The following is a 25,768-nucleotide window of genomic DNA, read 5'->3' as shown; positions in this document are numbered from 1 at the left end:
AATTATGCACACTTAAATCCAATAAGCATTCAAGGTTATACAGCTTGGAGTTGGACAATATGCATAAAAATGACGGTTTGGTCAAAAGACTCACACGTGCATGCGTACAGTACTGGGCAAAAGTCTTAGGCAGGTGTGAAAAAAAAATGCTTTAAATTGAGAATGCTTTCAGAAATACAAGTGTTGATAAAAATAATCTATTAACATAATGGAAAGTAAAACAGAAAATAAATCAAAGTTTTGTGTGACCACCCTTTGCCTCCTAACCAAAGAATTGATGCTAGGTACGATTGCACGAGAACCTCAGCAGGTAGGTTGTTCCATCAATGACATGGGTGCTCAACCTGCGGCCCGCCAGCTGTTGCAAAACTACAAGTCCCATGGGGCACTACAAGGCTGACAATTACAAGATGACTCCCAAAGGCAGAGGCATGATGGGGCTAGTAGTTCTGCAACAACTGGAAGGCCACATATTGTGCACCCATGGCGAACCTTGGCACCCCAGATGTTTTGGAACTACATTTCCCATGATGCTCATGCACTCTCCAGTGTAGTTGAGCATCATGGGAAATGTAGTTCCAAAACATCTGGGGTGCAAAGGTTCGCCATCACTGATCTAGGATAACTAACCACAGATCTTCTGTAGAGGTATGTACTACCCAAAAACAAACAAGTATAACTACCACCACTATAGGATGGAAAGTTTAAGCGCTAAAAAGGAGTGCTGTTACTTTGCTTAATAGTAAATAAACAAGCAATATGTGTATTGCAAGACAAAGTGTCCAGTGCATAAATCAACAGTTCATCTGATGAGTAAATAAAGTGCATAGAAATCAGCAAGATTCATCCACTGCATAAAGTGCTGTTTCAATCATCCAATGAATAAATAAGAATGTATAAATTTCATCCAATTAATAAATTGTAAAGTGCTCTGTTAATATCAAGTGCTCTGTGCGCTCCTCCAAAGCCATGCTTCACTTCAGTCTTATGTGCTCAGTGTCTCCACAGCACACTTTCTACACTATGTCTCAGAGTGATTCCTTCAAGGTGATGTACCTGCATACTATGAGAACTTGCCACAAAACATTGATCCCTCTCTTTTAAAAGAAAAAAAGTTGAGTCAACAGATGCAACAATCGCCGCTTGTTGGCTCCACCCTCATCAGTTTCAGCTGGTGCAAAAGTATTCACCCCTTTGGCTTTTTACCTATTTTGTTACATTGCTGACTTTACTTAAAAATTTTTTTATCTGAATTATATGTGATGTCAGAACACAATAGTCTAAGTTGGTGAAGTAAAGTTAGAAAAATATATACATGAAACTATTTTTCAGAAATAAAAAAAAAACTGATAATTGGCATGTGCGTATGTATTCACCCCCTTTGTTATGAAGCCCATAAAAAGCTCTGGTCTGTTATTAGAAGTCACATAATTTGTGAAATGATGTCCACACCTTTGTGCAATGTCACATGATCTCTCATTACATATACACATTTTTGAAAGGCCCCAGAGACTGCAACACCTAAGCAAGAGGCACCACTAACCAAACACTGCCATGAAGACCAAGGAACTCTCCAAACAAGGGACAATGTTGTTGAGAAGTACAAATCTAGGGATCATCAAATATTTGGATATTTTTTTTAGAACCTAAACCTCGGAGTACCATCAAATCTATCATAACCAAATGGAAAGAACATGGCACAACAGCAAACCTGCCAAGTGACGGCCGCATACCAAAACTCACAGATCAGGCAAGAAGGGCATCAGAGAGGCAGCACAGAGACCTAAGGTAACCCTGGTGAAGCTGCAGAGTTCCACGGAAGAGACTGGAGTATCTGTACATAGGACGACAATAAGCCTTACGCTCCATAGAGTTGGGCTTTATGGCAGAGTGGCCAGAAGAAAGCCATTACTTTCAACAACAAAAAACAAAATGGCACATTGAGTTTGCGAAAAGGCATGTGGGAGACTCCCAACATGTATGGAGGAAGGTGCTCTGGTCTGACAAGACTAAAATTTAACTTTTTGGCCAAAGAAAATGCTATGTCTGGCTAACCTGTACCACTCTGTGTGCGATTTGTGGCCAAAACGGTGGTTCACCTTCCAGCAGGACAATGACCCCAAACAAACCACTCAAGTGTTCCTTTAGCAGTGTAAGGGGAAACGTAAATGTGTTGGAATGGCCTAGTCAAAGCCCAGACCTTAATCCAATAGAAAATCTGTGGTCAGACTTAAAGATTGCTGTTCACAAGTGCAAACCATCTAACTTGAAGGAGCTGGAGCGGTTTTGCAAGGAGGAATGGGCAAAAATCCCAGTGGTAAGATGTGGTAAGCTCATAGAGACTTATCCAAAGCGACTTGGAGCTGTGATAGCAGCAAAAGGTGGCTCTACAAAGTATTGTATTGTGTGCTCAAATTTGTGAGTGCAATATTTATTTTATTAAATGTGTTTTAAAGCACTAAAGGTTTTACACTAGGAGCATTTTTTATATATCCTTCCTGTGATTGGCCCCTGATGGTTATGCAATGTGGTGATAACAGCAGTAATAAAAAGATAAAGGCATAAAATATCACCCCCCCCCCCCCCCCTTGTTGAGTGGTCAATATTTTCTGGCGAGTTCTCGTAGGTGTGGATGCAGGTGTACAGCCTTGAAGGAATCACTGAAAAGTGCTGTGGAGACATTGGAGGAGCACAAAGCACTTTATTGATAATAATTGACACAAAGCATTCAGTGAATAAAATGTGTTTACGCATTAGTTATTTATTCACTGGATGATTGACACAGAGCACTTTATGGCACTTTGGATGAACTTTGCCGACTTCTGCACATTTATCAGATGAACTTTATGTATGAACTAGACACTTTGCTTAATATGAGTAAAATATATATACACAGCAATACATTGGATTACGAGCATAATTTGTTTCAGAAGAATGCTTGTAATCCAAAGCACTCGTATATCAAAGAGGGTTTCCCCATAGCAAATAATGGAAACTCAGATAATCTGTTCCACAGCCACCACTTGTCTATGCAGCACTGCATGTGGCCAGCAGTGCAGGGGCGCCATAGACACCCGGCAACACATTTTTTCCGAGTGGCTCTGGGTGTCACCGGCAGCCCTGCACCCCTGGCTAAGTACTGTACGTCCCAGAGGCTTGAAGCCTGCTAGTCTAGCGAGACAACGCTCGCAAAGAGAGTCAGAATTAAAAAAACAAAACAAAAAAAACTGCTTGTATTGCGAAACACTCATGGACCGCGTTACTTGCAATCCGTGATTCATTTATAGCACTACAACTTTACGTGATATAGTGATGGTAGATATACTTATTTATTCTGGGTAGTCTTGCATAAAATAGTGCTGCATAATGAGTACATAAATTTGCGACAGTTTTAGTGCTTGGTGCAACAACTGAAATTTATTATAAAAAAGGTGCAGGTATAAGAATATATGTCTTCTGTGGATGAAGGCTGCTTCAAATCCTATTTCTTCATGTAATCGAGGTTCTTCATGGACTCGAAGTTGAGATCAGGGCTCTGTGGGGGCCAAACCATCACTTGCAGGACTCCTTGTTCTTCTTTACACTGAAGATACAGTCAGGTCCATAAATATTGGGCCATCGCCACAATTCTAATCTTTATGGCTTTATACACACCGCCACAATAGATTTGAATATGAAACAAGATGTGCTTTAACTGCAGACTTTCAGCTTTAATTTGAGGGGATTTACATCCAAATCAGATAAACGGTGTAGGAATTACAACAGTTTGTATATGTGCCTCCCACTTTTTAAGGGACCAAAAGTAATGGGACAGATTAACAATCATCCATAAAACCTTCACTTTTTAATACTTTGTTGCAAATTCTTTGCAGTCAATTACAGCATGAAGTCTGGAACGCATAGACATCACCAGATGCTGGGTTTCATCCCCGGTTGCTCTGCTAGGCCTCTACTGCAACGGTCTTCAGTTCCTGCTTGTTCTTGGGGCATTTTTCCTTCAGTTTTGTCTTCAGCAAGTGAAATGCATGCTCAATCGGATTCAGGTCAGGTGATTGATTTGGCCATTTTTTTTTAGATGTTGTTTGGCAAACTGATCTGGCCTTCCTATTTTTGAGGCTCACCAATGGTTTACATCTTGTGGTGAACCCTCTGTATTTACTCTGGTGAAGTCTTCTCTTGATTGTTGACTTTGACACACATACACCTACCTCCTGGAGAGTGTTTTTGATCTGGCCAACTGTTGTGAAAGGTGTTTTCTTCACCAGGGAAAGAATTCTTCGGTCATCCACCACAGTTGTTTTTCGTGGTCCTCCAGGTCTTTTGGCGTTGCTGAGCTTGCCGGTGTGTTCTCTCTTTTTAAGGATGTTGATTTGGCCACACCTACTGTCTTTGCCATCTCTGGTGGGTTTATTTTGTGTTTTCAGCCTAATTGAGGGCTTGCTTCACTGATAGTGACAGCTCTTTGGATCTCATATTTAGAGTTGACAGCAACAGATTTCAAATGCAAATGGCACACTTGAAATTAACTCTGGACCTTTTATCTGCTCCTTGTAAATGAGATAATGAGGTAATAACACACCAGGCTATGGAAAAGCAGAGCAGCCAATTGTCCCATTACTTTTGGCCCCTTAAAAAGTGAGATGCACATATAAAAACTGTTGTAATTCCTACACCGCTCACCCGATTTGGATGTAAATACCCTCAAATTAAAGCTGAAAGTCTGCAGTTAAAGCACATCTTGTTCATTTCCTTTCAAATCCATTGTTGTGGTGTATAGAGCCAAAAAGATTAGATTTGTATTGTCCCAATATTTATGGACCTGACTATAGTTCTTAAAGTGGTTGTAAACCCCTTTTTAGAACTTGTACTTATAGGTAAGCCTTACCTATAGGTACTGTAAATATCTCCTAAATTTGTGGCGTTTAGGAGATATTTACCCTGTATTGCACCGATACACTTTGAAGAAACAACCCTTGTGCCCAGTGAGTGCCGTGACTGGCAGCCCTGGCGCACATGCGTGGGAATGTCACATGGCTCCAGCCAGTCACAGAGCCAGAGTCCACGGCCCCGGAAGAAAGAGGGGACGAGATGGATGCGGCCACCAGAGAGGACAGCGCAGGCTTCGTTTGCAGGTAAGTGCAGTGCATACTAGCCCATTACGCTTTAACTTTGCAGGGAACAAAAGAGGAAGTAAAACCCAACAGGGTAATTTACTTCCTCTTTAGTGACATTGGCTGCATGTTTGGGCCATTGTCCTGCTGCAGAATAAATATTTGAGGCCAATCACACTCCTCCCTGGTGGTATGGCATGATAGATTGGGGACACTTCTGATCCTGACCAAATTAGCAGAAATGTAGCCCCAAATGTAACCTCCTGCATGCTTCATTGTTGCCTGCAGACGCTCCTTGTACCACTCTCCCACCCTTCTCAAATAAACTGCCTTTTGCTACAGTCAAATATTTTAACATTTTGACTATTAGCCCGGAGTACCTGCCGCCATATTTCTGCACCCCAGTGTCTATGTTTTTGTGCATAGTTTAGTCGTTTAGCCTTGTTCCCATGTCCTATGCACAAAAACGATTTAGATTTCTCTTTTGTTCATTTACTTTCCATTTTGATAATTGATTAAATCAAAACTATTAACATTTCTATGTCTGAAAGCATTCTTACGTTACAGCATTTTTCTCCCCTGCCTCAGATTTTTGCACAGTACTATATTTATATATCTCTTGCATAACAAGATTCTCCCCCCCCCCAAAAAAAAATCTTTCCCTTTGCTGTGGGTCTGTCCGCACCTTGCAGAGGTTTGGCTTGGTCCCGAACCTTCAAAAAAGGCAGTGCTATGAACAGCTGGGTCTTATTCTAGACATGGCTCAAGCCAGGAGTTTTATTTCTTCCTTGCGGGACAAGTCAAACCAATCTGTATACAGACCGATTCACTCGATAGGTTGTCTCTGACCTGATGATTCAGGGATTCAGCTCTGGAGTTTGGGGAAATCCTTCCTTCCGGTCCCATGGAAGATCCTTACAACAAATGACAGCCTGTTGGACTGGGAAGGAGTCCTGGATTTCTTGTTGCAGAAGAGTTGGACATTAGCGGAATCGGACCACCTGATCAACATCATGGAGCTCTGGGCACTATGGCCGTCTATGCAATAATGTACACTTGACTGGCATTCATCAATCAGGAAGGAAAGAGAAGTCTTATCACAACAAGACAGGTAAAAAATCTTTCCATGAGCAGAAATTCATGTTCCAGCCTTGTCCTCCATTTCGTTCATGAACAATTGGCAAACAGACAGAATCTCTGCCAGCAGCACTTGAATCCAAAGTAATGATCTCTACACCCAGGAGTGTTCCAGGACCTGTGACAGTTGTCAAATGTGGACCCCCTGCCTCCAGGTTTAAAAAACAAACAAAAAAAAAACAAAAAAAAAAAAAAAAAAAACACAGTTTCGCTCCAGGTACAGGGTTCCTCCAGTGGAAGAAGTGGATGTCCTAATGGCTCTGTATAATTAGCACAGCTTGATTGAGATGGAACAAATTCCAGTGATCCTTATAGGTCTAGACTGGTCTAGGCAGGTGCGGTACTCCAACCTGATCAGACTTTTGGTGAAGGCTGGACTTTTCCAGATCTTCGGTTTCAGTTTATCATCATGCTTCAGTTTTGTTTTAATGGCATGGTTTGAAAAGCCCAGGTTCCAACAGAGGTATCTCTGATTCAGTAATCCTCATGATGCAAAAGGCTGGAAAGTCCAATTCTAACAAGGTCTACCCTTGCATCACAGGACATAAAGGTCAGATCTCAGTGCATGTAATCTTGTTTCAAAGGCCGCTAACTTCCTTTTTCCTCGATTATGACTGTCATACAGAGTGATGGTTCTCTGTGACTCTGTTGGATCTAAATTTGGTTCTTTTGCCAGAGACTGCCATTTGAACCAATCATGAATGGTCCCAATTGCCATAAGGCTGCATTTCTAATTGTCTTCATCGCCGCATGGAGAGTTTCTGAACTGGCAACAGTATCCGGTAAACACCATTTGGTCCTGAGCAGGGACAAGGTCGTTTTGAAGCCAAGAAACTATTTCTTCCCAAGGTAGTTTCCACCTTTTACCTCAATCAGGACATCAGTTTTCTTCTGTCTGGCTCCAGTTCATTAGGAGGAGATCTCCCTGTATTATCTGGCTATAGCTTATGCTGGGCAAATCTAACTTGGGGCCACTGCTTTTATTAGACAGTGACTTTTTCCATTCCGGTTGGTCCCCTAAATGGCAAACCTGCTGCTCATTGTGAGGCTAGGATTTTGATGCTGTATATCTTGAGAAACTTGGCTACAATAGGAAAGGTAGGACTTGTTCCCTGAGGGCATAAACCCTAGGGGAGAAAATAGCTTCCCAACTGGGTGTGAGAGCAAGGAGGAAATCTAAAGAGGGAATGTCCTGTGATGAACATAAGAGGGGTCGTTCACAAGGTAATATGCAGCAGGCAACTTTAGGTGACAGTCGTGACTCCACTTATAAGGGAATCATAGCTGGTTGACATGTCTTCAAAAGTAAGACATGGGAAAGGAGAAGACCTTCCCAGAGAAGTGGATTAGAGGAGCTCTAGGAAGCATCAAGGACAACATTCTTAGAGACCTTTTTAAAGGGGGTAATACAAGGCCTAACAAAGACCTGTAGAATACTGAGGGCTATTTGCATGGAAGTTGTAGGATGAAGAAGAATGTTTAGAACAAAGTTCCCCAACATCACACTAGGGGATTATTACCCAATAAAATCTAGGAGTACGGGGGAAGTGATCTGCATACCTTCAGGAAAGAGTGTCCTCACATTCTTGTTCAGTGTTCTGGAGTATCCCACAGCCTCCTTAAGCCCATCCAAGTTACTACGCAATAAACATGGGAGGAAAAAAAAAAAAAAAGAAAAAGAAGCAAGCAACCCCTAGGCTGTTTGAGCCAAAAAAAATAAAAAAAATAAAAAAAGGTGAATGTTGAGGTTTGCCTGGCTGCTGCTACAAAGAGGAAAAGAACCAGAGACACAAATCAGGATCTCCTGATGGGGTAGCACTGCAGAATGTAATGGAGTTAAACTCCCTACATGGTGAGGAGTAGCCATTCAGTGACTTTTAGTGGATGGGCACTGGCTGTCCCAAAGGAGTTGACCAGTAGCGCCTGAAGGAAGTTATCATGGAAGAAGCAACCGAAGAGTGCCAATGACATGTGCCTGGGGACAGCAATAGAGCAAATGTTTTGCTTAACAGAATCTGAAAAACGTCAAGATCAAACCCAGCTATCCCAAGCAATATAATGTAGGTAGGTGCCCAAGAATGATTCAGTATCAACTTGGGGGGGGGGGGGGGGGGGGTGAATACATCATTGTTTGTTTTTCAACAATTTCACTCAGAAGCTAAGAAAGGGGTCTGTAGGGTGCTGGGATATGAAAGCTCAGGGTTTCGTTTAAGAGCCCAATGATAAAATAAAGGAAGGAAGGAAGAAAGGAAGAAAGGAAGGAATGAAAGCAAGCAAGCAGAGATGCCTTTGTTCTTGGGTAGAGCAATTTTGGAGGAGGCATTCCTTTGCATATGACCCTCTCCAAGGGTAAGGGCAAACATTAATTGTGAAGGTTTACGAGTAGGTGTGGTGAGCTTAGAAGTGGAGGGTGTGCTACAAGGGGAAGGACCTGCAGTAGAGGATTATGCCCTGCGGGGGTGAACAGATCATATTCATACAGTAGAGGAGCACTTTTTTTGCCGATGGCAAAAGTTATAATCTTGCAGCAAGATTAGATCTATATTTGGAGAAAGCTGCCCATCAATTTCTCAAGTCCGTCTGGGCAGCTGACAAGATGGCAATAGCCAGATGCAGGTAAGAACATTTTAAAAGCAAAGGAGAACTTAAAAAAAAAAGTCTCCAAATATCCATCAACTGAATCCTTAAAAGAGGGAATGCCTTCAATAAAAAAGTAGATTGATGATTTAGTGCAAGAATGGCTGGGTCCACAGTGGAAACAGTCAATTTCCATACTCCCTTTCCAAAGGGTACAAGGCCAAAAAGTTGTCAGGAGTAAGAAATAAGCTCTCCGGAGTTGGACCAAATGGCTTTATCAGGAATAGAGAAAGGCTTTCTAGAAATAGCCCACATTCGTGTGCAGAAAAATATTGTATGGAGGACGAGCAGCACTAGGTGCATCTATTCCAGGACTACAACACTTGCTTCAACCAATGAATCCACAGTAGCCAGAAGTTGGCATAACTTCATAAAATTCTGGCAGTAGAAAGCCTTCTGCTGCCTCCACAACAATGTCAGCATCCTCCTTGCCTTCTACAAAGAGAAGCGCACCAGGCAGTTTAAGTTGTAATATCTAAAGATAATCAAAGGGGAGGAAAGGCAGAAGAGCATTTAGCGATTTTAGCAACAAACAATTCCAAAAGTGGCCATAGCCTTTGAAATAGACCAGACGCAATGGCAGAGAATTCTGCTTTGGTCAGACAGGCCACGTTACAGGTCTGTGGGGGAGCCTAAATAAGGGGGCTGGAGTGGTGTCAGTGTCATATTTTGCCTCTAGAACAAGGGAACTAATATCAATCTGAGCAGAAAATGCGAGTTTCTTCAGGGCTTGCAATGGAATATCCACCGTTTGTCCCAGGTGCTCTTGCACTTGTATTCGGCCATTGCCAAGAGAGAAGTCTCCCCCGTGGGAATTCAGCATGTCTGACATTAGGGAATCACAATAACTCATAACTAGTCTAATCAACTTCCTGTGGCTGTTTCTGAGGTATTAGAAAACAGGTGAGAAGATCATCAATTTGTGTCTATTGTCAGCAGAAATTGCATCTGTAAACGCACATGAAGAAGTCTTATGCACACTATGTCACTAGCCAGCAAAACAGTTGTCTATTTAATCACCAGAAGGTTGCAGCATATAATCCGCTTTAAATAAATGGTCTAAGCATCAATTCCTATGTCCTGTAATGTACACAAATTAGGAGCCTACATGCTTGGCTCAGTACAGGTCTAGTATAAGTTTCCCAGAGAGGCAGGTATCCTCCCATCACAAAAAGGGAGACAGCTGAACTCACCTGCCAGATTGAAGCAACATACTAAATGGAAGGTAAACTAAATTGTGTGGAAATTTTACATACTGGGATATATGAGTAACAGTCATCACCCCCTGCTCCTCACAGTGTACCTGTAAAATTACTGTATTTTTGCTCCTAAGCTGCACTAAAAGATGACTTTCATTGCGGTAGCGGGACTGCCTTCTCTCCTAGCCTCATTCAAACTATGATTTGTGATACCAGAAGTCATTGATGCACGCATTGTTTTTCACCGATGGTCACTCTACACACATCAGGCAGGCTGCTATTTTGAATGGGCTGACCTACATGTGACAAATGCAGCAAAGGTGCTCCTGCACCACAAGCACGCCATGCATTTTCTGTGCCTTTTCGTAAATGCAAGCAAAATTATGCATGTTCACAAACTGCTATAGTAGGAATGTAGCCTAAAGCTGGGCATAGACAGTTTGACTTTTGGCCAAATAATGCTTAATTGGCTCAGCTGGATGAAAATTACTAGGCAAATTTGAATAATTTAACATTCCTCCATGTGGTTTAGAGTGGATGGGAGGAATTGAGTGAATTTTTTGGGTCTCCTTCAGGCTGAGCAATTGGAATTTGAGCCTTCTATGTCTAGGCATAACACTGTAGATTGTGTTCCCTTCATGACATGGCTTTAAGGAGCTGCTCTTCCCCTAATCTAAAATGCCCACATGCTTTTTCTGTCAGGAACAAAGCCTGATGTAGGATCTATAAGTAGTTAATGCTCAGCCTTGTCCATTCTTTAACCAGTAATAAAACTAGGGTAATTTTTATTTTATTTTTAAATAAAAGGGGAAAGGCTAAGACAACTTTTTATAAATAGGTGCCAGAGGACTACCAAAAGAAGAAGAGGATCTTTTTGATTAATAAAAAATAATATGAAAATAAAGACACATATTAGGGGTTGTAAAACTATGACATACATAGTGCTGCAATTTCACTGTACATCAATTGCTTTCGATTTTCTGCTTTATATACATTTTATGGGTTACTCAGGATTAAATTTTCAGTTTTATTTAAAGAATCCAAAAAAATATATAAAAAAAAAGTAAAAAGTAAAAAAAAGGTGTGTTGCTCCACAGTGAAGTAAAGCAAAAACTTTTCACCTAAATTCAATCCTTACAGGCAAGTCACTGGACAAAATTACAAGCACAAATGTCACCATTTACGAAGTGAGGCGTAAAAATATAGTCACAACTTATAGCTAATTTTGTAAGTTATCTTCGGGGGAAAAACAAAAAAATCTCACATTTTTGAAAATTTTTCATACTTTTAGATAGACAAGAATATGGTTAGAACCTCTGTCACATCTTTACTTCAGTCTATGTCCCTATTTGAGGTACTCCCACCCACTTTGTCTAGATGACCACTGCTAAAGTCATCATTGGAGATGGTGTCCCAATTGGGAGTCCCCTCTACTTGCTGTTCCAGCACCAAAATGCCTAGAAAGAAATTTGCTTCAGGGAGATTGCATCTCACTTGCTGGGTATCTGGGAAAAGGCACATTGGAAATCTCACCAATAGGGACAGAGCCAAAAAAAATAAAAAATAAAAATAAAATTCTTGCCAGGTTCTAACCCTTCCCCGATTAAGATAGAATACGGCCAGTATAGGGAATACTGAAACTGCACAGCAGTATATTCTAGGTTCTTCAAGTTTGGCAAATATTTGGGCGTGTTGCTTACGCCCGTTACCTAAAAAAAAAATTCCCCCCCTTCTCTTTACTGGACACTGGAGATCTTGATTTCGGACCACTGGAATGTCCCAATGCTGTGTTTAGAGGGGAAGGAGTTGGGAAAACAACTCCTCCCCCAAGTACATGCCGTGTAAAAACTCACAGGCTGCAGAAGTGTAACCACCCCCCAATAGTCAGGTTCAAGAGGATAAAGGCCAAGCACAAAAGCAGTCAGGCAACCACTGAGATATAACCCTCACAGCACAAAAAAATAAAGGAAGAGAGGACCTCCACAAGAGCCATGGGAGCTGGACAGAAAGACAGGGAACCACATCTTAACTGAGGTAAAAGCCAAAAACAAGTTAGAAAGGAAAAAGGCTCCAAGACTCCAAACCATAGCATTTATGTGTGGAACTAAAAGGGGTTCTTTACAGGAAAAGGCCAACAGCCCAGAATGAAAAAACCCTGCAAAATAAAGCACAGGAGATCAGAGCGAAAACAAACACACAAAGTACAAAGAAGGGAAGGCCACCAGGCTCTGGAATAAAGCCAGTGCCTAGAAATAATCCCTTGATGGCCATCAAGGCCAAAAGATTGAATTTTCTTGGGAGTTAAAAAGTAGAATTCCAGCCTAAACTAAGCTATTAAAAATGTTCCCTTCCCAAAACCTATGCGGACTAACCTGTGTAAAAAAACACATCTGGTTCAGTACCTTGATCCCGTGTGCTAGCCAGTGACTACTGCAGGGGAGAGTAGAGAGCAATAGACAATGACTGAGAAAGCCTGGACCAGTAACGTCCTCCATAGCAAAGTCAAAGGCTTGCTCTGCTGAGCTAAATAGGTACCCATACCCACAGGGGCACCCATCTCAAGGTTGTCTAGGGTAGCTGTAAAATTATGCTGTCCTCAAAAGGGCATACCAGCAAGTTGCCATCCAAAATCTCCAATAACTGGGAGTAATCTTTCACATCGAACAGGTCCCTTCTGCGGACCCAGACAGTGAAAATCTGACACGCAAATATCACTGCCAAGGCAGGTTACATAACAGGACTTATCCAGTGGAACAAGGTCATTAAGGGCCGATCGCTCCAAAAGTGGGGTCCTCAGTGCATCCCCACTGAAAAGGGCTACATCCAGTAGGGACGATCCTTGCTGGATCCACAGTTATGGAAGCCAACATTTATGACACCCCAATGGGCACAATTACTTCTTAGGAAGGAGAAAACAAATGTCAGGGTTCTTAATCTCTGAAGGGAGGGAAGATGGAAAACATGGAAGTGAAGATTTTTACGCCATCAGGGACACTAAAAGGTGCCTATATTTGTGGATAATACTGGTAAAAACTGCAAGATTGAGTCATCAGTACAAACACGGTGTGAGGCTCATCAATACAGGAGAAGGTGCAAAGGTATAAATACAACTTCTGCGATCAGGAAGCAGGGTGGCATGCGGCATGTAAGCCTGAAGGAGTGTAGGGAAATCCTCCTGGGTTGAAGCCAAGGGAAACAGCCACATCCAACTCAAGTAGAAGACTTAATTAAAAACGAGTTGTAAGATGACTGCAGGGGACCCAAAGATGGGGAAGGGGCAACATTGTTGCTATTCAGCTGCTAAATCAGTGCCATGACCAGGAAAAAAAAAAATAAAAAAAAAATAAAAAAAAAAAAAAAAAAAAGGTGCCCAAACATGTTGTCCCCCTGTAGACTAAAAGGAAATGCTGTGCAGATGGCATCCCAGATGTGACAAACCCAGGAACAACAGCTAGCAAAGAACGTGTGCCAAAGTGTAACCACTGTCTTCTTGCCACCATGCTTCCCTGGAGAGCTGCAGGCCAAAGTAAGTGACCACCCCAGCTGTTTAGCTTGCTGCACAGTCACACCTGCAGATAGCGAGGACAAGAGAGTCTCCCCATTCACATCACTTCCACTTCAAAGTTTACACAGCATGGGGGTAGGGGGGTGGCGCCCTAGAAGGGCAAAGCCTTAGGGAAAAACATGGTAGTTGCGGCATTCAGGTCCATCAGGTCACAAACCACAATCTCGCTCACATCACTTCCACCTTCTACAGATGCAGAAGGAATGTCACAGAAAGGAAAAAACATGGTGGCCATGGCTGCCGGTTGCAGTAGGCTTCAAGCATTTAAGAAGTGAAGCCCCAATTAGGGAGCAAGCAGAGAGCTCTCTCAACTAAACGAGTCCCCCCTGTGTGCCCCCCCACAGCCCCACACCTGCCACCCTGGACCCACATGCCATGGCTACCAGGTTATCAGCACACCTCCCCTAGCCAGAACCAGGGGTCACCTGCTTGCCTGGGGACTTTACACTTGGCTGACCTGGACTACCAAGTATAGCCGCTCAGGGAAAATAAAGGGAAAAAGGAGAGTGTGATTTGCTCACCATATTCTGAGATGAAAGATTTTTTTTTTTTTTTTTTTAGCAAAAAGCTTAAACCCTTACTCCTCAGCTTTAAAAACTGAGCTGTATCTAGCAGTTGGGGGATTTGACCAGCATCATGGGCTGACTCTAAGCTGTGTTTTTGTTTTGTGTTCCACTCCTGGAGGAGGCAGTATAACACAATGGTCAGAGATCAAGATCTCAGCTATGTCCTACAATGAATGGAAGAGAAATTAAAAAAAAGTCACACCATTTAACTCTATACTACATCCTGCAGCAAATGATCTGAATGATAGTCAGAATAGACCAACATATACCTTTTCTGGAGTCACAATTCATGTGAATGTGTGTACCCCAGGTCACTCAAAGCCCAAATAGAATGACATTTACAATAAAACATGTGACATTACCATTTGGACAATGAACACAACAAAGAAACCAAAAAAATTCAATGGAAGAAACATTTTACATAAGTGCTGTAAGGCACCCTTATACCATAGCCAAAACAAAAGATTAATTTAAAAAATCAAAAGAAAAAAAACAAATCAGCAAATCTTTTTAGTCAACATTTGAGTAACAGCATTTACTGAACAGCTATAACTAGAAATATAGCTGGAGATACTAACCTGCTCCCATATAATTTCAGCAATCTGATCTATTAAGGTTCCCAGGTCCCGAAATTCTCCGGAGTACTTCACATAAGCCCAGGTGCAGAAGGACAGTAGTGCTAGTCCCATGATCAGGTTACAAATGTTTGCTATAGAGTTTAGACCAATAAAACCAGTTAGTCCTGAGATAATGTACATGGCAAACATGACAGCAAACAAAGTGGCAGGGGTGCGAGCAGCATAAAAGATGTTTTTGCCATCGTTGTGTTTCATGAAGTTTGCATAGGATTCTTCTAGCTCAGCCTCCAGTTGTTCCTGGTACCGGTGACAAAATTCCTCTCCACCCATCTTCTTTACAGAGCGGAACTGTTTTATACACACATCCTTTGCATCCAAGTGCTTCCTCTCTAAGTCTGCAGGAGCGATGTATGGCTTGTCTCCACCACAAACCTATTGGAAAACACAAACACAACCATTTATCTTTATTAACCTTTTGATCATCAGGAAGTCTTACCCCCTTTATGATGACCAGGCCATTTTTTTGCTTTACAGCACTGTATTATGGCAATTACTCGGTCATACAACACTGTACGCAATTTTTTTTTTTATAATTCCACCCCCCCCCCCCCCCCCACACACACACACAAATAGAGCTTTCTTTTGGTGGTAATTAATCACCACTGAGTTTTTTTTATGGTTTATTATAGAAAATGAAAAAAAAAAAAGATCATTGGAAAACAAACCAAAATGTTCTACATTCTGTCATAAAACATATCCAATAAAATCACATTTATATAAATGTATGTCAAAATGTATTCTATTACAAGTTGCAAGTGCTGGGGACACTAGTATACTTTTAATCTTGATCAAGCTACTGATCCATATAGTCAGGGCCGCTGATAAGGCAGTACAGCCGACCCTCCTGTAGGGGGTCCAAGCCCAGGCACCTGCAGGATAGGAGAGTTGAATGCTGCCTTGTGACTCCTGTGGAACCCCCTGAAGAGCTGCTGGCTTTCTCCCTCTGGCTGCTGTGCAGGGAATCAATGCTACTTACAGTTTCTGTATTTAGCAAGCTGTCCCATGCTGGCTTTGTTCTCAGGTTGTGTCCCGATTTTGGAGCAGCAGGGACAGCTGCAGAACCCCTCTCTCTGCCATGAAATCTCTCTCCTCTGGGTCCTCCCCCTGTGATCAGCAGTGTTCTCTTGCAAGGAAGATAGATAACTTCTACAAGAAAACTCACAAAGGCCTTTTGGGTCTGAAATTAACCCTGACCCAGAGTTCTTCTGTGTCCCCTTCTACTGGAACATTCCACTCTTCCTTTATCTTGTCCAAACCTACACATATGCTCCAGGTCAGTGACTTGCTACGTAGTTAAAGTAGAAATGAACTCAAAAATTTAAGACTTGCTACGTTAAAAAGGAACTTTGAGATAATTTTGCTTAAGTAGCACTCTAAAATATATACGCTTTGTCTTGAATTCATCTGGAAAAATAGTGCACCTCCTGGTGTGCAAGAGTGCCTAGGCACTCCTTGCCTACGGATTCATAGTCATATCTGCAGCGTAAAATCTAAGGTACTGTGGCCCTTGACTGTGACTGCTATAGTAGTTGAAGATTTAATGATGTCACTACTGTGCTACTGTGTTGTTCTTAATTGAGGCTCTGACATGAGGAAGCGCAGTCCCGCATGTACCAAGATGTCTGCCTCCATGCAAAAACACAGTGTAGAACAAGGCATGGTTTTTCCAGTAATAGACAAAGATCAGCTGCAAAGAGTATACAGCTAATAGTGGTAACTACAACACAGAAAAAAAAAAAACACATTTTGACCACGGAACTTTAAAGCGGGAGTCCGCCGGGACTCCGCGTTTTTTTTTTTTTTTTTTTTTTTTTTTTAAAGCCAGCAGCTACAAATACTGCAGCTGCTGCCTTTTAAAATAGTGACACTTACCTGTCCAGCGCGCCCGCGATGTCGGCACCCGAAGCCGATCTCTAGATAGTCTCTCGGGTGCTGCCGCCGCCACCTTGGGTATGGGAATCAGGAAATGGAGCCTTTCGGCTTCATTTCCCGGTTCCCTACTGCGCATGCGCGAGTCGCGCTGCGCAATAAGGACGGTCCCCGCTGCCTCTGGGATCTGTGTGTTTCCCAGCAGGCAGCGGGGCACTTGCGGAAAGGGGCGTAATCTACGCCCCTTTCCGCAGAGAGCTATCCCGGAAGTGGGTGCAGATACCTGTACTGTACAGGTATCTGCACCCCCCCCCCCCTGAAAGGCGCCAATTGTGGCGCCGGAGGGGGGGAGGGTTCCGATGAGCGGAAGGTCCACTTTAAGAGTCACACATCAGACAGTAGATGTAAAAATATGAAAAAATATGAAAAAATGTGTTATTATACATTTAACATGTGTACCACAATAATAAAGAAGACAAATGATGAACATGAATGATGCTGCATAGAGTCCATATGAATTTTTTTTTACCCATATATTAAACACCATTATGTTTCCAGCTTTGTGGCATTTTTTGCCTTCCTTTGGTTGCCAGAATGTCAGATCTGAACACACCACGTTGTTACCATCTCCCCGCCCCTTCACAGCTCCCATGGGGAAAAGGAGTTGACTTCTGGACACGCCCAGGGAGACCCTCTGTATGTTACCTTATATATTGCTAGACATAAGCTTGCCTTCTTTATCCAGCCGGATTACTTTTCCGGCGAGAGTTGACCAACATTTGGCACTACTAGTAAGAGAGAGAGAGATAGATAGATAGATAGATAGATAGATATAAATGGCTCTTCTCCTGCCCTTTCCCCTCCCACCCCTTCCTCTTTTATTTTTCCAATTTTTATATTATTATCATTCATTGATCCATTTTCATCTCCAGATACCTACCTACACCTCTCCTGAGGAAGCGAGAATTACCCTGCGAAACACGTAGAGATCAGTCATGCACCAGCTCTAGATTGATTGGGGTATCTGTATGGTGCCTTCAGGTCCCACATATCTAATTTTTTCATATGAACTCTGCAGCACCATTCACCCCCCCCAAGTCTATTATGAATAATGCTGCTAGACTAATAGTGTACACCTCAATCGATCTGTGACTGCTGCCCCTCTCTGCCAGTCCTTTCACTGGCTTCCCCTACCCCACTGTATAAAAATCAAAATGCTAGCCCCAACATACAAGGCCATCCACAACATCGCCCCCAGCTACATCACCAACCTCATCTGCAGATATCGCCCAAATTGTCCCCTCCGCTCCTCCCAGGACCTCATGCTCTCTAGCTCCCTTGTTACTTCCTCTCATGCTTCTCTTTAGGACTTCTCAAGAGCCTCTCCCATTCTCTAGAATTCCCTGCCCGGTATATCCCATCAGCCCCTTTAGGAGATCCCTGAAAACTCACTTATTCAGGGAAGCCTATCCCACACCCCTTCCACCATCAAACCATTCCCCGCATCTAATACCTTTTGTACCAACCCCCCTTTTAATGTAAGCTCTATGAGCAGGGCTCTCCTGTCCCTTCTGTATTGAACTGTACAGTAATTGTGCTGTCCCCCCTCTACATTGTAAAACGATGTGTATACTGTTGGCACTATATAAATAATAATTCATGTTCATCATTTATGACTTTATTATTGAGGTACACTTTTTTAAATGTATAGTACGTTTTTCATATTTTTAGATCTACTGTCTGAGGTGTGATTTACTTAAAAAGTCCTGTGGGCAAAAAAAATTCTGTGTTGTACATACCAATTTGGGATCGAGACATTACCTCAACCCTTCTCACATTAGCTCTCATTGTCTGTCTAATAGTGGCAACTAGTCCTTTATCCTCTTGCCTGTCCTTTTTGGACACAGCTTCTACAGGTCTGTTTGAGCACAGCTCCCAGAGTTCAGTATTGGGATGATGGCTCCCAAGCTTTTGCCTTTACAAACAAGTCAGCTCCCATATTTCTAATCTAGCAGATTCCTTTTATGTCCCAAGGCCCCCATTCACACCTGAGCGTGGCAGTTTTAGGCAGAAAGTTGTGCGATTTTTCAGCAGTTTGACGTGTTTTACTGAGATTTTGTACAGGTCAAAATGTCACCAAGGTAAAAATCAGAAAACCACCCAAATCTGCCAAAAAAAATAAAATAAAAAAATAAAAAAAAAGTTCCAGAACGTTTGAGCTTCAGGCTTTTGGAGTAGAGATGTGAACCATGCTCAGGTGTGAATGGGGCCTAAAAGATAAATTCCAGGTCTGCATCACTACCCTCCAATGCCCTCTCCAAGGGCTATACTGAATGAGAATCTCATTCTCCCTGTCTGATGTTCCATCTCATTTAAGCAGAATGAAAGCCTTTACTATACCTTTCCACATAAAAGATATATATATATATATATATATATATATATATATAAAAAAAAAAAAAAAAAAACAAACACACACACACACACACACACACACACACACACACAAGGTGTGTAGCCAAAATAGTGGGATGCACTGCACGTAGTGCACACACAATTCAAATTACCTTTGTACCTGATGAAAAAAATACTGGAGTGTGGATAGAGATATAGATATATATATATATATATACACACACACACACACACATACACACACACACACATATATAGAGATATAGATATAGATATATATATATATATATACATACATACACACACACACACACACACACACACAGTATTTATGGCTCTGAAGATAGCCTCGAGTGCATAAAACATGGAGGTGGAAAGTAGCAAAACTCTGGTTTCTGGAGTCCACCAGTGTGGACTTGGGGAAACAGCTCTTACATAAGTGGGATGCCGGCTACTGCTTGGAGCTTGAGGCTTTTTGATGATGAAACTAGCTCAGCTGGAATTGCAATGGTGTGACCAGTTTCTGACCTGTTACCAATGCCTTCTACTTTAAGGGTGAGTGTGTGCTTTTACCCATTCACCTTTAAAAAGGCATTCAAACAAGTGGTCGCTTTCAGAGGGCAGCCTCTTGATTTGCATCTTGTAGAGAAGTTCTGCCAATCAACACTTGATCCTTCTCATGTTGAGAGAAATGGGGCCCATCAGGGAAAGCAGACTTATGGAGTCTTTCAAGGAATCAATTGAGAACTCAATATTCTTGGAAAATCTTCCATAAACTGCCAGATGACATGACCCCATGGGTCCTATTCCCTTAGAATGGAGCATATGCTTTTGCCCAAATTTAAGGGCTTTGCAAACTTGGCAGAGCCACTTCAGAAGGATACCTTAAAGAGAGCCTCTAACCTCTTTCTCATGGAATTTTTAAAGACCAGAACCTCACCCACTGGGACTATCAGGGTCTTATTCTAGTAGGACATAGTCGGGTCAACAGTCAGCAAATCACACTTGTTGTAGAACTTAATTAGGTACTGCCTAGCAACATTTTTTGGAAGTGAAAAAAAACCTTCTCTGGGTGTGCTTAAATCGGCATACATCACTTCTTGCAAATGAGGGTGCACTAGAAATGATTTGGGCATTTTTCAGCAGCCGCCAGGACCCAAACCTAGTGAGCATTCTGGCAGAGGTAACTTCAATTCGTGTGCACAACGTCCACCAGGAAGCCCACTGTGGTCTTCCATGTCTGCGACAGCCCCAGGCCCCAAGATTCCTTTTGGCAGGGCTCCCAATCCTTGATAACTTCCTCCTTTTTATCTTTCCGATCCTAGGGATGTTCCGCTGAAGCCTCATCCTCCCGCAAAAAGAAAGGAGGGGAGGAAGAGCACCCACACTTGTCCCAACTAGTGATAAATCCTGCCAGCTGATCTCACAAACCAGAAATGGCAGCAAAAACCTTCCTCCCTTGACACAAAGGAACCCGGAAGATTGTGTTACTGAAACAGTGGAAATACCAGATAAGGGAAGGGGTTCTGCATTAATCCGAACCTCGGCCATAGATGGATCGAAATTCGGCCAGTTGAGCAGGAACTGGCTGAGTTTGAATCTGTGCAAAGCTCTCTTTGTGCAACAAAAGCCAGTCATTAGCTTGGCTTCTGATGAACCGCCCTGCTGAAAAACCAGCGTTCGCTCAGCGCACTCCAATGGTGGGGTAGTCCCGCTGTCCGAATACAAAGCCATAGCAGGGAGAATTACCCGATTCATCTAAAAATGTGTGCTTCTGGAAAAATCAGTTTGTTTTTTTCTGTTCAGTCTGCTGGCAGAAATAAAAAACTGTGCCATATATGGCTACATTTAGGGGAGCCTCTATAGAGCAAACTGTGCAAAGGGTTCTCCCATATAAAAGAGGGATTTGAGATCTATTCCACCCAGTGGGTTCACTGCTGTGAACCTGTAAAGCGCCCTCCCAGCAAGGTAACTTGATACACAGTACCCTGGGGATCACTGCCCACAGGATTCAGCACCTACTGGTGGCATTACAGGCCTTCCTATTCTTGTATGCAGGGACAGGGAACAGTCCCTCTTTGCCATATGGTTTGTAGGTGACCGATCTGAATGAAGCTCTACTTTACCCCAGCAGAGGTGTTCAGATTAGTCTAGAAAATAAAGGACTAGGTCCACAAATAAAGATCTTTATACAGACACCTGTAAGGACATCACCTAAGGACACTAGCTAAAAACTGAGGCTTGGCTTAGCTGGGAGGGGGTATATGCCTGGGCAGGGATTACTGCTTTTTTTTGCCAGTGTTCATTCACCTGAGGGTGGTGGCTTATCCCAAGTAGTCATAAATATTAAGTGTCTAATGTGAAAATACACGCAGCCAATAAATCAATCAAATATACAAAAAAATAAAAAATAATCAAAATTAAACCAAATCACAATACTCATGTCCCATCAGCATATACATAAATCAAATTGATATATGGGAAAGTGCAGCTAGCTCTGATTCTCAGATGCGCAAATAGCCTATATCTATATATCCATCCCTCGCTCTCAAGTGTCCAAATAAAAAAAAAATAAAAAAAAGTTATGCTCCACCAATCTACCTGATCGACAGTTATTTGCGTGGCTGAGAACCAGCACCAGCTGCACTTGCCCCCACCCCTGCGCTCCAGTAAGTGCTGGAGGAGCAGAACAGAAAGCAATGACTGATAGTCACTTGTCTCTGCTCTGATCAGACTGAGAAGTGAGCGATCAAAGGTCATGTGATCTCTCAATTAGCACCAATGTGGCATAGTTGCAGCACCATATTGATGCAGCAGCATAGGGGTGTGTGTGTGTGTGTGTGTGTGTATATATTTTTTTTGCAACCCAAAACTTCTCCTTTAAAAATTACCTTTCCAGTATTTTATATCTATAAATTATAGCGGGGGTACGGAAAGCCAATAAAAGCAAAACATCTTCAAAGTAAATTTCTAGAGAACAAAAATCTCACCTGCTCCATGTGTTTGCTATATGTGTCTTTGGCTCCGGCAACAGCAGCCAGGTTATTCGCTTCTGCCGTTGCCTGTAAAATAATGAATACAGTTAAAGTACAAACCGCAATCTCCAAAAAAAATAAAAATAAAAGTTTAAGAATACCTGAAGCATTGACTTGGGATGAGGGAGCTCTTCACCTTGATAGATTTTAATGTATGCCTGGAGGGGAGAGAAAGATCAGCCAACATAAGAACAGGAAATGTCAAACGATTTTAGGAATTACATTCTATGCATTCTGTATGCAGCAGTATACACAGTGTAAGTGAAAACATTAGATATTACATCGATTTACCATCTCCAGGTATATTATATCTTGTTTTTCATGCTAAACTGGGTCTTCATGTGATGGTAAATGGTGATAGCGATTTGCTTTAACATCAAAAGGAAAACTGGCCCAAAATAGTAAAAATAAATTTACCTGCATCTTTCTTGCCACCGCCATGACCCACCACAAACACAAACCCCCTCAGAAAAACAAAATACATTCTTCTATTTCTGACACCATATAGGTGTATACCATTTGTTGTTTGTACCTATAGTGGTGAAACAGTGATGAAACAGTGCACTTTGTATTTTTACCCAACCTAAAAACCATTACAATGAAGTTTGTATCCTACAAAAACATATTGACCATGACCCCTGCGCCCAACCTTTGACCCAAACATTAACCTAGGTCAAACCCTCATCTAACTATTTTATTTATATAGATTTCTTTCTTCTTTGGGAGTATATCACAGGACACAGGGGTGTCTTCATCTCCATTAGAATATGGATATGCTGCCAAATTCAGATGACTGGACACTGGCAAAAAGACAGGAAGTCCCCAACTAGGCATAACTCCTCCCCATTAAGCAAGGCTTCAGTGTTTTGTAGCAAGCCATAAACCACAAAAGGCAGAGGGATGGGAACCTTTTGTCCTGAGATGTACCCCAAGTAAAGGATTTTACATGTAAACAAAATTACCATTTCCTTTATCATACATCCCACGACAAAGGGTACCTTCATCTGCATTACGATAGGGATGTCCTAGAGCACGAACTATGAGTGCAACAGAGGAACCACAGTACTAGACCTCAGGTACACCTGATGGCACTAACCATACAGGATGAACAGGACAAAAAGAAAAGGAAGCAATGTCCTGGTTGAGAAGAAACAGACAGCCACAGGTAAAAGGATAGCGGAGAACCACCTTGTCAGGGTGAAACACCAGGAATAGCAGCCTATTCCAAAAGAGCAAGACTGGAAAGAGGATCACTTGCTTGGAAGGAATAAAGGGTCAGATGCAATATTCAAACCTTTGAGTTGAGATTAATGCTGACTTCTATAAGTCAAGACCTAGTGGAATATTGTATAGGTGGGTTCTTGTGATGGCACCCTTAAACCTTTAGGCCCATATTACATATACACTCGTCGACTTCAGGTGCTATTTTGATCACTGTATTTGTTGAGATCTATGATTCTATAGGCTTGGACGGGGGGGGATCTGTCTATCACAGTTCCCCGGACAAGGGGGAGGGGCTGTATGCGACGGCGCGCGACGGGGGAACACACAGCTATTGAAATTAAAGCTGTGAAGTTCCCGGCGCTCTATTGAACCAGACGGCGGAGGCGGCTCTCCTCTCTTTGCTGCATCACTGGCTGCACGAGGGGACACCACACTTATCTCTTATGACACCAGTCTCTGACCACCTCCTGAACCGTGTCGCCAGTCTCTGACCACCTCCTGAACCGTGTCGCCAGTCTCTGACCACCTCCTGAACCGTGTCGCCAGTCTCTGACCACCTCCTGAACCGTGTCGCCAGTCTCTGACCACCTCCTGAACCGTGTCGCCAGTCTCTGACCACCTCCTGAACCGTGTCGCCAGTCTCTGACCACCTCCTGAACCGTGTCCCCAGTCTCTGACCACCTCCTGAACCGTGTCCCCAGTCTCTGACCACCTCCTGAACCGTGTCCCCAGTCTCTGACCACCTCCTGAACCGTGTCCCCAGTCTCTGACCACCTCCTGAACCGTGTCCCCAGTCTCTGACCACCTCCTGAACCGTGTCCCCAGTCTCTGACCACCTCCTGAACCGTGTCCCCAGTCTCTGACCACCTCCTGAACCGTGTCCCCAGTCTCTGACCACCTCCTGAACCGTGTCCCCAGTCTCTGACCACCTCCTGTATAAAAATATTTTTTAAAAACAGTCATTTTCGGTATCGGTTTTCGGCCTAGTGTATTTTTCATTTTCAGTATCGGTTTCGGCACCAAAAAACCCATTCGGTGCATCCCTAGAAATTTTTGGACATAAAGCTGTCACCACCAGAACAAATGAAGCTTTTCTTGTCCAATGCATCATAAATACTGAGACCTCGTCCACTGAAAGTGTGAGGGTCTTTACTGGTAAAAGTAGCTGCCAGATCCAAAGGCATACTTTTCTCAGTGAACTCCTTTTCCATGGGGAATTACTAAGCGAACCTTGTTTGGCAGAACCAACATCTTGTCGGAGTAAGCCCAGTTCACTTGCAAAACATCTTAAAATGAGGATGTACAGGAATGGATTGAGAAGTCGTGGTGGCTACCATGATCCAAATCCTGCAACCTTTGGAGCAAAGAATTTGTCATGTGGTAACTTTAATTGGACCGTACTTCTGTGAGAAAACTCACCAATGCTGAGTTTTGGACCTTTGGATGAGGCTTATTCTGGGTCATCTAAGGGAAACCACTCATCTACCTCATCCTCCACTGGTTCCTCATTTGTTAACATAGTAGGGGGGAAACAATTCCACTTGCAACAAAGGCAGGCCAAGCCAGCAAGCATTTCAGAAAGCCACTACTGTATCTCTGAGCTAGCATATGATGAGGATAACTCCCTTGTCACAAAGAACCAACTTTACAAGATGATCTCCTTATGTGGCTTTAACACACATTTTAGCTCCTTGGATGGTTTAAAATATGCATTTTTAACACTGTTGTGACTTGTGTCTGTTCCTAAAGTTGTGACCACTTAAAAAGTCCTGCATCTTTTGGTTTATAGTTATGTTTCCAAACACCAATGCGTGGTTTGCCCAGATATTTGTTCCTTTCTAATCCCACAACTGCCACAAAGAAAAATGTTGTGTGACCCCTTTAATACTGGGATTGTGGCTCCACACAAACACAGCACTGCTGCGATCTGAAGTACCACAGTGGTGGGCACTCTGCGCAGCACCACATGTCAATATACAGGCCTAGTGGTGGCATGAGAGGTGCTGTACAAGTCCATGCTCTCCTGATAATCGCCCAAGAAATAAAGGCAGAAAAGTAATCATGCCATACCATCGGGGAGGCGTGCGATTGGCCCCAAACTTATTTTCCATCAGGACAACCTCAAACATACAGCCAATGTCATTAACTTCTTCCCACCACACCTTCCAGCTCTTTAGTGGTTCAAATTGCTGGGAGGCAGAGGCAGGCATTCCGATCATGTGACCACTGTGATGGACTGTCACAGCAGCCACATGATCAAAAGCCCCCAATCGCAAGTACGCATCATGAGTATACCTTGACAGTTTAGTTACCATGTTGGGAGCGCACTCAGCACAGTACACTGTTGTGTTAAATCCCACCCATCAAGAGGC

The 25,768-nt window shown here is 42.8% G+C and overlaps 1 protein-coding gene across 5 annotated transcripts in view; it reads right to left on the bottom strand.

Moving 5' to 3' along the window:
• The window catches only part of ATL2 (atlastin GTPase 2), a 143,093-nt gene that overhangs the window by 6,992 nt on the left and 110,333 nt on the right, over positions 1 to 25,768 (bottom strand). For all 5 annotated transcript variants that reach the window (XM_077486127.1, XM_077486124.1, XM_077486123.1 and 2 more), the window contains 3 exons: positions 22,274 to 22,330; positions 22,128 to 22,199; positions 14,794 to 15,225 (listed from right to left, as the gene is read on the bottom strand). In XM_077486127.1, coding sequence (XP_077342253.1) covers positions 14,794 to 15,225; positions 22,128 to 22,199; positions 22,274 to 22,330 — 561 coding nt within the window. The remainder of the gene's footprint in view (positions 1 to 14,793; positions 15,226 to 22,127; positions 22,200 to 22,273; positions 22,331 to 25,768) is intronic.

The sequence above is a fragment of the Lithobates pipiens genome, unplaced genomic scaffold (assembly GCF_037356315.1).
Source record: "Lithobates pipiens isolate NorthernLeopardFrog02 unplaced genomic scaffold, aLitPip1_a1.2 Scaffold_18, whole genome shotgun sequence".
NCBI classification, from domain to species: domain Eukaryota; kingdom Metazoa; phylum Chordata; class Amphibia; order Anura; family Ranidae; genus Lithobates; species Lithobates pipiens.
The sequence above is the reverse complement of the archived record's forward strand: the minus strand, read 5'-3'. Positions and strand labels throughout refer to the sequence as shown.